Below are 15,523 nucleotides of genomic sequence, written 5' to 3' on the forward strand. Positions count from 1 at the left end.
CCAAAAGATTAAGCAAAAGCCATGCGGTCAAACTAAAGGACAACATTAATGAGGTTGCATGTTTACATTTGAGCATGTATGCAGAATTTTAACCCTGTGTGGATAAGAGAAGATTTACATTAAATTCAAACTTCTACATTCACGGGAATAGTTGTAAAATTCTAAAAATTAAATATTCACATGCTTGGAAAAAAAGCGCAAATGAATCACATTGATTCTTATGCTGCTTGTACATTTCTGAATGGTACTGAAGCAAACCTTCCCTTAGTTCGGTTCCTAAGCCAAAGCCAATCTCTTTCTCCCCACATGCATCACCTTTATCTGCAAGCAGAGCTCCTCCAGCGGTGTCCTCATAATTTCAGGTAATTGATAGGCTTCCAGCAGGCTGGCCCTAAGCCCATTGTACAGATGATAGCACTTTCCTGGTTGCACCCTGGATATATATATATAAAAAAAGAAGAAAAAAATAACCAGACAGAGAGAGAAGGGGGAAAAAAAGATTACATGTTATATCAGTCCTGTGACAAGGGCTTAATTTGAGAAATCAGTGGGATGAAACTGCACACAGTAAGCGGCTCCTGCTAATTGGGCCATGCTGCACTTTGATGTCAGAGCAACTGAACAGAACAGACGCCTTAAGTCGCAGAGTTGAAACAACCTGGGAGTGTCTGAACTTCGCCTCTCTGTGTTTGCAGATGGGGAAGCAGCAAGATGTGGGCTGTTGGAAGAGATCTACGGAAAGCTCGCGGGACGAAAACGGAGGCGCGGTAAATCTCCTGTTCTAGTGCGCGATACGTCGAAGGATTAATGGGAAGTGTGTCTTCGTTCTAAATGTTTCAAAAAATATCTAAGTGTATAGGTCAGGGGAATGCACAGATAGACACTAGGTGGTGCTAGAGCACCTGTCCCATTTCCTCTGGACAAAAAAGTGCCCTTCTGAATTATTATTATTATTATTAATAAAGTGTATCATAGGTGGCCCAAAGGTATCATTTGTAATTTTGCCCTACAAGACTCCCCTAACCCCAGACTCAAACTTGCCTCTCTCCACGTAATGTGTTGTGCTTACACTGGGCTCCTTCTTCTTGTTTACAAATCTGCGGATTTGAAATGGTTATTTAAAAAAATTAAAGAAATGAATCGATATTTTATAGACACTTTTGTGGCATTGCTATACTTTGTTCTGTTGTTGAGAAACAAACCAGAAGCATGTTGAACATTATTAAACATCTAAATCAGGCATAATATGTCCATTGATTTGAAACGGATGTGATGTTGAAGATGTGCCTGTAATAAACCTCACACTGCTAAGGCACCCAACAGTTCCATGTGCCGCACAAAGTGTCCATTTTTGCAAGTACCTGCCAGCACGTCCTTTCCTCTGTTTGGCGTTGGCCAAGCTAACCCACTCGGCCGTCATGGTGCTGATGTTGTTGTCGGTGTCGAAGTTGGTCTCCTTAATCTTTCCTCCATCTATCACATAAACGACATCATCTATGGTGATGCTGAGAGGACGGGTGGGGAGATAAGTCAGGAAAGAAAAGAGAAAAACTGATGAAATCATTAAAAAAAAGAAGGTTTATGCATATTTAGCAAGAAGAGTCTATATTAAGTGAGGTGATGTTAGGTGGAGCAGCTTCCTAAATTGTTCAGTTTATGTGAACACTAAATTAAACTTTCTCATCCATGCTGTGGAGACACTATTTGTGATCAATCCAAGAAAAATATGCTAATTAGCATCCAGTTAGCTTTTATCCCGCTAATGACTGGCACTCAGCGCATTATTACTGGCACAAAGGGGTAAAAAAAAAAGGCCACATTCTGAGAAGTAATGGACTTGAGACTAATCATGGAAACAAACATACACACCTGGTCTCCGCGATATTGGTTGCAATCACAATCTTTCTGACTCCTGGCGGGGGTCTTTTGAAAACCTGAAGGAGGTTGGAGAAGAAAGATGAAACAAGATGTTTTGGTCGACTCGAGGATGATCAGAGAACAAGGAGAAAGTTTACCTGCGTCTGATTAACAGTGGGCATGAGGGAGTGCAGAGGGATGATGACGAACCTATCTGAAACATAGGATATAAAAGCAAAGCTGGGATAAAACAGCAGCAAACAGAATAATAGAATAGCTGGATAAATTACATGTAAATGGATGCCCTATGCTGTATTTATTACATCTAAGTACAATAATTGGTTGTGTGTTTTGCAAACAGTGACATTTAAAAGATGTTGCTGGAAATTCAAATTTACAGTTTAATAAACTCGACAAATTTTAAAAATTGAGTTAGTCAAATTATCCCTTGAATGATTGAAGTCCTACTCCAGTTAGATCAAATCTAAAGAATTAACCAAAATCAGAAGCTTATAAAGCAATAACATTCTTACCTGGGCATTTCCTGAAAATGCCCAGGTAAGGCATTTCCTCAACGAATGTAATCTGTAAATCTCTTTCATTTTGGAGCTTATCAAAAAGAAATAATGTTGTTGGTGTATCAAAAAAAAAAAAAACAAACCTGTCTATTCTCTTGTGTAAAACAAAGTCAAATCCAATAACCGTTAAATAAAAGATGAGCGTACCTGATCGGAACATTTGCTGCGCCGTGAGGAGGTCATTGAGACTGCTAATGTTGTCCCAGCCGGGCAGGAAAACCAAGATTGCTCCCTCCTGCCAGAAACGATTGCAGAGCCATTTTTAAACAAAGGCTATGGTAAAAGCAAACCTGCCAAACATCCATTAAATACTCATTACAACACTGAATGAGCACGATGCCCAGCAGCAAGGTGCTGAGGTGAGCCAACAAGGCCAACTTCCCTTCGGCCTCTCAATAAGAGACGGAACGCCTTGCCAACATCGTTATGATAGCAACATCCTGTTATAACGGGGCAGTCTCTGCTGCACATCAGCTCACGGCTCGCTGACACCGCGACAGAAAAGCAGACCACCAAATAAAGACAGCAAAGAAAATACAGACAAATGACAGCTGAGAGATGTTTCAATGTCGGGAAACCATGAACAGAGTCTGCAAATGACAATGTCGGCCAAGCTGGCGAGAAACCAAACTAATACAATAACGTTACAATATCTGAAACAATTAAATGATCAAAGAACAAAACAATAATTCCTAAATCAGATGTGTAGTTTCCTATGTATGTCTGGGAAACCTACTGAAAGGTGAAGAAAAAGCCTTTCCAACCTAAATACAGGCGATAACAAAAGCATTGAACACATAAATTACGATACATTTAATGAAGTGGAACAGAACAGGGAATAAATATCGAACACATGATGCAAAAGGCCTTATCTGCCTTTTATAAGCAGAAAAGGCATAAAAAGCTAAGGAACTAGCTGATTTAGGAAGCAGCAGCCACTGAACAGCTGCAATAATAGATACTTGAAGTTATCAAAACCTCCACAGTATTTCCATTTGTAACTAAAATGCTTAGATTGTCGTTTCACACTTAAAATTTATTGCATAAGAAAAAAAAATACTGGATTGGAGCAGAAGCGTCTGCCGCAGAATAATGTAGCCAGATAAAATACGGCAGTTTGGCTTTTAAACATAAATATGATTTGTGTCTGTGGTTTTAATAAAGTCTTAAGCCACACTTCATGCAGCTTTCAAAACACCACCGTTACTGGCAGACAACGATCCGTCTAGTTGTGCTGCATTAGGAGGTAAACACTCCTCTTTGTACATTTCAGCAAGCAGACAATCTCATGTGAGGCGAATACTTTGTTGGTCGAATAGGAGAGGAAATCCAACACTAGCGAATAAAAACATATGGCCTATTAGTGAAGAGATCCGCTGCCGGAGTCAAAGTAATTTGATTACCTTCAATTTATGCTCTACCTGCTGACTCTCTCTTACTGAAGCTCTCAGTATCCTCGTTTCACTTTCTCAGCACGCTCTAAGATAAGCAAAATTTAAAAGTCCCTTGAAAGCAGCTGTAAAACTTGGGCGTTTAACCCTATGCAGAGAAGTTTTTGCACGAGGTGGTGGATTTGCCCCACCACCTCGTCACCGAGTCAAAAAACATGGACCGTACTAAGGATGAAGAGCCAAACAGTTCACACGATTTCTGTTTGTTTGATCACAATCACCCGGATCCGCAATGAAACATTTTGGAATTGGTAATCATCAACGAGTCACATCAAAACAAAGAGGAAACATGCTAATGTTAGCCTAGCATGTCAACAAACAGCTTTATATTCAGTCAGACATATCGTCAAAAAAAAAAAAAAAAAAAAAGGAGGAAGGTATTCCTCTATTTCCTTCCCATGCTATCAGAACATTATAGTAGCTTTATTATCAGACTTAACTGATGTTGGGTCTGCTTGAAATGTACTGGGAATGAACAGATTTGAAAATTCTGTTCAGTGCATACTAGCACTGTCTTGACCACAATGCTAAAATCCATCTCTTCTTCAATTAAACGCACAGCCAAACATGGCCACCCACTCCCCTACTCCTGCTGCAACACGTAAACAAACGGTAATAACATGAGAATGAACAGTTTTATGTATAGGACAGATAGTAATATGCTGAAAAAAATACATACAATACCCTTAAAAAGTATTGACCACCTTGGATGTTATAGTCATTTTATTGCCATTACAAATAAATCATATTTAGCAAAAAGAAAAAAATTTCAAAAAACAACCAAAAATAGTCTAACTTCTAAAATCAGTGCAAAGATTAGCTGCACAAGAAACCTGAAATTAGGCAAAAACGGATCTCAGTGTGAAATCAAGTAGTCAGAAAAACGCTCATTCTTCAAAAAGAGCAATTATTCACCAGCTGAAAGGAATAAAAAGAAAATATTCAGACAAAAAAGTTATTTCATAGCATTAACTACCTCTGCCTTTTAATTGCACATAATTATTATTCCCAAAGGCTTGCGCTCACATGAGAGTGAGTGTGTGATGTAGCAATTGTGTATATACAGTAGCTACAGTCTGAGGCACACAAAGAAGTGGATTAGTTCAAAAGAAAAAAAAAAGAAAAAGCAGAAACAGTTCAGCGGTGTTAGCCTACTATTTGGCAACACGCACACTGATCCTCCCACATCCAGAGCTTCACCTAGCAGGCAGTCATTATTGCTCGCATGTCAACCCCCTTAACGTCTAATCATAGACCCCTTCAATATAATTAACCAATCATCACAGGCGAAACCCGACAGACGGGCCATATCCTTGGTGCGGAGCGGCGTCATGGCGAATCAGTGCCTTCTCCTCTGAGCCGTTTGACAATGCCACGGCAAATCAACTGGTCGAGTGGCTGAGTGGCGCCGTGACTGATGGAGATACGGCTACATATAGGAAAGGGTAATTATTCTGTCTGTCCGAGTTAGTCACTCCTCGTTCCAAGGCGCTCTTTTTCTTCTCGACTCTTTCGCACCTTTTGGGCAAAGCCGCGGGCCGCAAACGACCATGAATAATACGATTAGTTCCACGTTGCTTGGAGAGAAATACGTTGGAAAAAGCAATCGAGTTCCTTTTGTTTCATTTCATGAGTTGCTGTGAAATGTTATCCTCAACATTATTGTTTCAATTCTGGCAATAACTGGTATCTCAATAACTTCTTTCATGTCCCACAAACTCTTAAATAAGCTTTAGTTTAAAAACTTCTTTCAAACTTTAAAAAAATAAAAAATAAACAAATTTTTCCACTCATTTCTGCAATTATATGCTTGGATACATAGTCGTGTCACGATAATACATTTTGTAGGACGATAAATTGTCTTAGGAATTATTGCAATAAAAGACATTATTTTTGTCTTGAGGCCAGTTTTAGCTAATATGATGATAATGGCATAATAATGCATGTTTCCTCTCTCAAAGACAAATGAACTTGAATTTTGCGCACAAAACTTCACACTGGAACTGGAAGACACGATAAATATCCAAAATAAAACACACCAACCAAAATACAATAAATAAAAAGGAAATAAAAACACACTCAACTGAAACCATAAGCAAATCAAGCTTATTTTGATTTATCATGTGATTAATTGCTTATTGATTATGGATACAGCTCTCTATGAATCATAAGCTTCTTTAGCAATTACTTTTTATTTTTGCTTGCTCCGATTGTTAATGACAAATATCAAGTCAGCACTCTTCCAACACATATATTCATATTTCTGAATCAAAAATCCTTTGATGTTGTTCTTATATAAAATCTAAGTAATTTCTGATTAGATGCGCGCGACAATTTTCTAAATTAGCAGATACAGGCGCTAGTTGAAAAACAACACCGCGTGTAATGACTCTAAAAGGAGCTTCAACTTCTATAATTACACAAAATAATCATATATTCAATGATAATCTAATTGAGTAGGCCCTATAAGCTGAACTGATTGCCGCTGTTAATAATCTGTAAAAGTAGCAGTGAAAACTTGCTGACATGAAAGGATGAAACCTGATGGGAACTGGAAGGAAGAAGGAAAAAAAAAGGGAGGGAGAACTGGACATGTAGTGGGAGAGCATCTGCTCCATCACTCACTAGCACAGATCTGCAGCCAGGATCGGTGTCATTTTCTCTGATCTAAAGTCACTCTGTGTTTGGAAGATTGCCCCGTTCCCTCCATCTGCTCTCCTCTGCCTCTCTCCTTTTCCAGCTCAAGCAGCCGTGTCACCTGTTAAGTTTTTTTTTGTTTTGTTTTTTTTTTAACTTAACGTGGATCCGTTTTCCACGTGTTCCACTGCGGACTGCCAATGTTTGAACGTGTCAGGAGGACAGCGCAAAGCTAAAAATCCTCCGGGCATGTTCGAGTGGCAGACGCCTGTTCTGCTCTGATATAAGAGGCTGCCTGCAAAGTAATCTTCCTCAGCGCAGATTTACTTGAGAAAAGGAAATCCTATTCCTGACTGCGCTGAAACCGGAGACGCGATTACTCTCACCCCCTCGTTGAGCACAATGTGCCGGATCAGCGCCAGGATCAGCTCCAGATCAATCTTCTCATCAGTGTCTAACATCTCCACCGCCTCGATTGTGCCGTCAGAGTATCTGGAAAACATTGACAAACATTGAACGCGTCGCCACCTCTCATCTGTCAGGAGGAAGCACAGCCCTTCTGTTGTTCTCTGACTAGTTGCATCAAGGCCAGAAGGGTTTTGTTTTTTGTTTTTTTCCCCCCCATTTACCGGTGTTTCTTATCCATTTGTTTGCTGATGGATATAAATTACGCATTTCCACCAGAAACAACCTATAGAGCATTATTTTTTCTTCTCAGTCTGAAGGGCAAAACCCAAACGGCGGTTTGAGCTGCACATACAGAAATATATTAACCAGCCCTGTTGACAGTGAATCGAGTTCACTGTTAGCTTCTATTTTTTGTTGATAATTTTACTTCTGAATAGGTTTAATACTTGTTTTTACCACAGGCAATACACAAATCTCCCTGCAGTGCTCAGACAAGCCAATCCCACCCAGCACTGAGTGCTTTGAAATTTAATTTCAGGCCAGCAATTCAGATCATGCTCTGACCATACAGGATTAATATTTTGAGACTACTGGGCAGCAGTGGAACAAGCCAAACTGCATGAGGAGAGGAATTGTGATTTTACATCTAAAAACAGTAGCTATAGCATTCAGGGTTTGTACATTTTTTGTAAAATTCAAGCACTGACCATGCATTTTTAAGGTTAAGTACAGACCAAAAGTTTGGACACACCTTTTAATTCAATGAGTTTCCTTTATTTTCATGACTATTGACATTGTAGATTCACACTGAAGGATTCAAAACTATGAATAACACATGTGGAAATATGCACTAAACAAAAAAGTGTAAAACAACTGAAAATACCCCTTATATTCTAGTTTCTTCAAAGTAGCAACCTTTTGCTGTGATTACTGCTTTGCACACACTCTGCATTTTCTTGATGAGCTTCAAGAGGTAGTCACCTGAAATGGTTTTCACTTCATAGGTGAGCCCTGTCAGGGTAATAAGTGGGATTTCTTGCCTTATAAATAGTCATGAAAATAAAGAAAACCCATTGAATTAGAAAGGGGTGTCCAAACTTTTGGTCTGTACTGTACGTCTTTGCGCTTTTCCAGCGCCACACTTTGGAGATAACGACAATACAAATGAACTACAAATAGACAGTTTTAATTCTGTGTATCACTGTTGCTAATAGCATATTGTGATGGTATTCTACAGAAGGAACAAGGTAAACCAGAAATGTACTGTTTGTTGTATATTACACCCTATTAACTTGACTGGTCTGAGAACAAAACACTACAAAAATATCTTCCAATTTCAATAACATTGTTTGACATACAAAATATAAGCCAATCTTTATTTCAATTACACAGATCAATAGTCATTGAGCCGATAGGCAGAATACATATTGATTATATTGAAACAATCCAAACAAATCGTGTTAAGGTAAGAAACCTTTCTGCTCAGATTAAATTAACGCAATACACAGAGAAAGCTACAAAAAAAATTCTAGAAGTTTTCTGGCATTTTGCAAATAGAAATAATTTCGATAATTCTAACTAACCTAAAACAAGAAAGGTTTTGTCTGATTTCACTTCAGACAGTGTGAAAAAATTTTTTCTTTTTTATTTGTGTGCATTCAAATTTCTGGTTACAGCTGTTAATGATGTTTTCCGTAATCTATCTAGCTTTTAATCACGCGTTAGATTGCTCTGCATTACAAAACTGTGCCGTTTGCATATCAAGCACTTTCAAGGAGTTCATACAGAAATCTAGCACTTCCCAAACTCTGAAGACTCCCAACTGAAATTCAAGCATTTTTAAGGATTTCAAGCACCTGCACAAACCCCGACTACACAGCAAAAATAAACTGAAACAACAACAAAGCAAAAGAAATGCTCTTCACAGTAAGAATTTCTGTACTTGTAATCTGAATCCATTTTAAACCCTGATTGTACTGTTGACTCTGATGGGCTGGTAACGTTTTCTGGCTCTCATCTATTGACCTCCAGGTCACCTAGAGGTCCAGAGGTCACCTGTTGGGGATGGTCACCAGCCTCAACCCTAAACAGGACTCAGCAGGTTAGGAAAACAAACAGATGGATGGTGTGTTGCTGCTCAACACTGCCTGCCAATATTCAGCACAAAGACGAGACGCCTCCTCAGACTGATTTAAGCTCATGCTTCTCTTCCAGTTACAATTGAATGTCTTTGTTCACTAAAGAAAATGAAAAAAAAGACAATCCTTTAACTTATATCTGAAAAGAAAAATTTACTTCTGTAGAACAGAGGCTGATCTTATATTTGTCTTTTTAATCCAAACTAAACAAAATCCAGACAACATAATAAGGGCATAATAGAGCTACTGCTGAAACCAGCTTGGTATAGGAAATGAGCTACATCTCTATGTACCAAAGCCTCAGGCAAGGTGAGGCTGTTTTTTTAAATAAACTTTCAAAGGGTAAACTGTCGCGCAAGCAATTATGCAGACAGTCTCCTCACTGGAGACTGAGCAATTATAATGAAGGTAAAGAAACGGTATTGCCCTCGAACTGTCTGGAAACTATTTGTTCATAAATGGCTCCAACATAGCCGCTTTATTATACTCAAAGAAACACACAGTTGAGACCGGAGGTTTACATACACAGAACAAAAAGACATACTCCCCCCCCCACTGTGTAAAGTTAAAACAGAGAATTGCTCTCTTGTATGTTGGAGATAATCATTATTTTATGAAATAAATAAAAGCTGTCTGTGCAGGGGAAAAAAAAAAAAAAAGACAACAGCCATACTGGGTAATGAAGCAGCTACAGTTTGAAACGCCTGGTTTCAACTGCGTCCAAACAAAATAACTCACCTGCCCTGCAGCGTTCGTGCGTAACATGGCCAGCTCTCCTTATATTCCTCCTCCTTCTCCTCCTTCTCCGATCTGGATTGGTGGCCCTGCCAAAAGCGTCTCTTCCACGCAGGCCGACGATCCTGATTCTGCGGACGATATCTGGCAGAGAGACAAAAACATCCAGTTGGTGCACACAAAGTTTAAGACAGGATGTATTTGCACCTATCGGTTTGACACAGGTGGAATAGAATCGCAAGCTGTGATGCTGGAACTAAACACTGAAACCCAAGTGTGTCTAAGGAAGTGTTTGACTGCCTAGGAAGTCAAAGCTACTACAGGTAAAAGCCAGTAAATTAGAATATTTTGAAAAACTTGATTTATTTCAGTAATTGCATTCAAAAGGTGTAACTTGTACATCATATTTATTCATTGCACACAGACTGATGCATTCAAATGTTTATTTCATTTAATTTTGATGATTTGAAGTGGCAACAAATGAAAATCCAAAATTCCGTGTGTCACAAAATTAGAATATTACTTAAGGCTAATACAAAAAAGGGATTTTTTAGAAATGTTGGCCAACTGAAAAGTATGAAAATGAAAAATATGAGCATGTACAATACTCAATACTTGGTTGGAGCTCCTTTTGCCTCAATTACTGCATTAATGCGGCGTGGCATGGAGTCGATGAGTTTCTGGCACTGCTCAGGTGTTATGAGAGCCCAGGTTGCTCTGATAGTGGCCTTCAACTCTTCTGCATTTTTGGGTCTGGCATTCTGCATCTTCCTTTTCACAATACCCCACAGATTTTCTATGGGGCTAAGGTCAGGGGAGTTGGCTGGCCAATTTAGAACAGAAATACCATGGTCCGTAAACCAGGCACGGGTAGATTTTGCGCTGTGTGCAGGCGCCAAGTCCTGTTGGAACCTGAAATCTCCATCTCCATAGAGCAGGTCAGCAGCAGGAAGCATGAAGTGCTCTAAAACTTGCTGGTAGACGGCTGCGTTGACCCTGGATCTCAGGAAACAGAGTGGACCGCCACCAGCAGATGACATGGCACCCCAAACCATCACTGATGGTGGAAACTTTACATTAGACTTCAGGCAACGTGGATCCTGTGCCTCTCCTGTCTTCCTCCAGACTCTGGGACCTCGATTTCCAAAGGAAATGCAAAATTTGCTTTCGTCAGAAAACATGACCCAGGTGAGACGCTTTTCGCGCTGTTTCTTGGTCAACAGTGGCTTGACACGAGGTATGCGGCAGTTGAAACCCATGTCTTTCAAGCGTCTCTTGGTGGTGGATCTTGAAGCACTGACTCCAGCAGCTGTCCACTCCTTGTGAATCTCCCCCACATTTTTGAATGGGTTTTTTTTCACAATCTTGACTAGGGCGCGGTGATCCCTATCGCTTGTACACTTTTTCTGACCACAGTTTTTCCTTCCCTTTGCCTCTCTATTAATGTGTTTGGACACAGAGCTCTGAGAACAGCCAGCCTCTTCAGCAATAACCTTTTGTGTCTTTCCCTCCTTGTGCAATGTGTCGATGGTCGCCTTTTGGACAGCTGTCAAATCTGAAGTCTTCCCCATGTTTGTGTAGGCTTCAGAACTGGACTGAGAGACCATTTAAAGCCCTTTGCAGGTGTTTTGAGTTAATCAGCTGATTAGTTTGTGGCACCAGGTGTCTTCAAAATTTAACCCTTACACAATATTCTAATTTTGTGACACACGGAATTTTGGATTTTCATTTGTTGCCACTTCAAATCATCAAAATTAAATGAAATAAACATTTGAATGCATCAGTCTGTGTGCAATGAATAAATATGATGTACAAGTTACACCTTTTGAATGCAATTACTGAAATAAATCAAGTTTTTCAAAATATTCTAATTTACTGGCTTTTACCTGTATGTTGAGCCTGTCATCTGAAGGTGCATGCTTTAAAGAGGCAGTAGTATGCATTCTCCAGCCACAAAGTGGCATTTTGTAGCACAAACAAGTAATTATGTCACCTTTAAAATGCCTTACAAGTAATTTTGACTTTGCAATTTGATGCTTTGAAATCGGCCTCTGTCTCTTTAAGAAGCTCCCACCCCTTCCGAGACTCCACCTTCACAACAATGATCACCCATTATGCCGTTTACCAACATTCTTAGGGGAGTTTCACTGTTAACTAGTTTGTATAAGTACTCGACAAATGAATCTTTGGAACAGTAACGGGACATTTTCCCCGACTGAGGTTGAGGTTGTGCAGTTTACCGGTTTAACAAGACACAAACTGTCGAATGGTTTATATGGGCAACTTGTGTCGCGTTTCATATGAACAGCAGCCATGCTGGGTACTGAAGCTGGGGTTGCTTGGAGACCGCTGACGTTTCCGTCAAAATTCAAACTTTATAAGATTTTCCTGTCTTATTTTTGACAGGAAACTCAGAAACACAGATTTAACAGCTTCCTGTAGGAGCAAAACTGAGCGAATAATCTGAACTGAAGTTAATCATTTCTAGTTGTTGTTAGTCAGTAAAAATAACTTGTTTCTTTGCTCAACTTTATTCTGCCACGTACATCAGCCGAACAGACTACCAGAGCCGAAGAAGAGTACAAACCCCAAAACATATGCTTCTGGCACAACAGTGCCCCTAGCGGACGGACATGTAATACAAACAAAACAAAGAAGTAACAGTCATTCGTGAAAAATACTTTGACTGCCAAAATTAAACTGGGAAATATATAACAATATGACTGAGCAGAAATTCTTTAAAAACAATTTAAGGTTTATTAAATATTTATTTTCAATGTTGCTTGGCACCTAGAAAGACAAAATATATACTCATCAGACCTGGATTGGGTTATTCTGAACTGGCTGCATTTCTATTGACAATATAAGTGCCAATATGACATTTCAAAAGTAAAAAATTGCTTAATAAAAACACTGCAATTTTTTTAAAAACTTGTTTTTCAATAGGTTTTGGCACTAGGATGAGGTGGGGTTTTTTTTCCAGCTGTATCAAAATTGGTTTATTTTGCACAACTGCAAAGGAAACTTTTCTCGCATCACGAATCACACTATCGACAACCAGACGTTGCCAGTGGCGCAAATCATGAAGAAGAAGATGACAGGAAGTAGTTGTAGGATCAAGGTGCGACATGTTTTTTGATGGTTTAACACATGGACAAACTCATTCACGTGTGATTTTAATTGCGTTTCAAGTTTAAGGGAAACGCCATAAATATGAAATTGCGTGTGTGTGTGTGTGTGTGTGTGTGTGTGTGTTTTCCCCCAACGTTAGCAGAATATTGACAAATTTGTGCACACATTTGTAATGGAAAAGCAGCTAGTGACTACAGATTCTTTAAAACACAGTTTGTGAGAATTTTTTCTGCAAACATTTTTTAAAAATATTACCAGAATAATTGCAATAATTCAGGTGTTTAATAATAGTACCTGGTCATCTCAATGATGTCTTCAAGTAGGAATTCTTCCACTGGGAATGCTAACCCAGGGATGTGGATCATTGGACATTTGTCTTAAAAAAAAAAAAAGGGAAAAGAGGTGAGGATAATTGTTTCTGTATAACACAACATTGCGGAAATTGGAGGTGTTGTACCAAAATATTTAGAGAACTTTTCTGCGTTGAGGGTGGCACTCATCAGGATGACCTTGAGATCATCTCGGAGGTTGAGTAATTCCTTCACGATGACGAGCAAAACGTCTGACTGAAGGTTTCTTTCGTGGATCTCGTCCAGCACAAGGTGACTGACACTGGATAACAACCTAAGAAAACATGGGAGATTAAATTAGGAGTTTGATTTTTAGGTCAAGGGATGGGCTAATCTGTAAGGATTATTGTCAGCCTTTCATCAGGGTTTGTACATATTTCCCCACTGTAAAATTCAAAACACTTTTCAAGCATTTTCAAGGTGAGTTTTCAAACTTTTCCAGGACCACACTTTGGAAATAAAAACAATACAAATAAACTAAAAAGAGACAGTTTCAATTCACTATTATATGATATAATTTATTACTGTTATTCATAATCTCCTGCTACCGTATTTTACATTCTGCAGAAGGGATTGGGTCAACTAAAATATGAGAAATTTTTATGCTTCGACATATAAAATATAAGCCAAATTTGATTTAAATTACACAGATCAATCTCACTGAGATGTTAGGAATAATAAATATATTGAAACAATCAAAAGAAATTGTGTTAACGTCAATAACTGTCCTGCTCAAATTAAACGCTTGAATACAACGTGCAAAGAAAGCTACACAAAACAAATCTCTAAAAAATGTTCTCGGCAACATTTTCTGGCAATTAGCAAATAGAAATAATTTTGGTAATTGTATCTGATCTAAAACCAGAATGTTTGGTCTGATTTAACTTCAGACAGTGAGGAAAAAAAAAAAAAGTTTGTTGTTTTATTGGGCGTGTCAAAATATCTGGTTTCAACTGTAAAGAAGCGTAATCAAGCGTTAAAATGTTATAAAACTGTGCGGTTTGAATATCAAGCACTTTACAAACCTTGAAAACACCTAAATGAAATTCAAGGACTTCAAGCAGCTGTACGACTGGGATTTGAGGTTTTTTTGCATATACAATCCACAGATTAAGCGAGAGAAATTCTTCATCAAATGTTTTGGTCTCTCAATTAAAGTCTTCGAATAATTCACAAAAGTTCAACATCAAGGAAAAGCTGGCATTTCACTAAGACCGTCTTGTTAATCTAAGCAGCTCAGAATGTAACGAAGAGCACGGAGGGATGAGTCAACAGAAGATCTCAGTGTGTGTACCTGCGTCTTTATTTCTCTGTCAGTATGGAGACTCATGCTAATGACTTTGGCAGGCGGAGATGAACAAATCAGTACAGATAAAAATTATATTTAAAAAAAATCAAGACAAAGAAAGGACGTGCGACGAGCAGAAGCTTGGAGTGGATGACGACGATGAGAAAGTGAAAGATGGGATCAGACTTACGGATCAGAGCGGAGCCACTGAAGAATAATTCCTGTTGTACAGTACAGTATTGAACCTTGTCTCCGTGGTAACCGGCTGAGAAGTGTGAGGAGGAAGAGATGAGAAAGAAGAAAGGCTTTACATTTTCCAGATGACACAAATTAGGTCTAGTGCATAGAGGAAGACAAAAGAGATATTTCTCTAATACAACTTCCTCCAGTAAAATGCGAGTCCTTTCACATAAAGTTGAGTTTGTTGTTCCATGAAATGACACAAGTTAGGTAACTGCTAACCACAACATGTGGCAAAGGGGTTTTGTAAACTTATTTATTCAAAATTGCCAGAACAAACATGATACATAATTGTTATAATGCATACACAGCCACTTGTACCCCAACGCTCCATATAGGGTTTTGTTTGTCCGCAGTCAAAAACGAGTGGAAAATATAGAGGAATATTTCCTCCAGCATAGCAAACGCAATTCATACAGACTCAGTTGGGGTTTGAACAAATGTTTGAATGGGGAACTTTTTTTTTTTTTTTCTTTGAATATGTCACTTTCACCTGCAGTTTTGCTTTTTTTTGTTGCTCAATATAATACACCCTATTCTTCCATTGAGACACTGTTTGGGCGGTCTGCGGCTTCAGGAAACCGTGATAGTTTTCTTTTCAGTTGAATTTTTAAGAAATACGATCTAACATCACTGACTTGATCCTTTTATCATTGTTGAAGAGAAAAAACTTTTTTTTTCTCTCCTGGTGTTGATATTTTTTAACCTT

General features: G+C 38.8%; 1 protein-coding gene across 1 annotated transcript in view; it reads right to left on the reverse strand.

Moving 5' to 3' along the window:
- dhx36 (DEAH (Asp-Glu-Ala-His) box polypeptide 36) overlaps window positions 1-15,523 on the reverse strand; it is a 39,375-nt gene that overhangs the window by 14,234 nt on the left and 9,618 nt on the right. Inside the window, exons 8-17 of the mRNA XM_032546015.1 lie at window positions 14,765-14,839; window positions 13,394-13,560; window positions 13,231-13,312; window positions 9,808-9,948; window positions 6,910-7,015; window positions 2,583-2,670; window positions 2,016-2,071; window positions 1,870-1,934; window positions 1,362-1,505; window positions 316-433 (exon numbers count right to left, since the gene is read on the reverse strand). Coding sequence (XP_032401906.1) covers window positions 316-433; window positions 1,362-1,505; window positions 1,870-1,934; window positions 2,016-2,071; window positions 2,583-2,670; window positions 6,910-7,015; window positions 9,808-9,948; window positions 13,231-13,312; window positions 13,394-13,560; window positions 14,765-14,839 — 1,042 coding nt within the window. The remainder of the gene's footprint in view (window positions 1-315; window positions 434-1,361; window positions 1,506-1,869; window positions 1,935-2,015; window positions 2,072-2,582; window positions 2,671-6,909; window positions 7,016-9,807; window positions 9,949-13,230; window positions 13,313-13,393; window positions 13,561-14,764; window positions 14,840-15,523) is intronic.

This window comes from Xiphophorus hellerii, chromosome 18, assembly GCF_003331165.1.
Source record: "Xiphophorus hellerii strain 12219 chromosome 18, Xiphophorus_hellerii-4.1, whole genome shotgun sequence".
Taxonomy (NCBI): domain Eukaryota; kingdom Metazoa; phylum Chordata; class Actinopteri; order Cyprinodontiformes; family Poeciliidae; genus Xiphophorus; species Xiphophorus hellerii.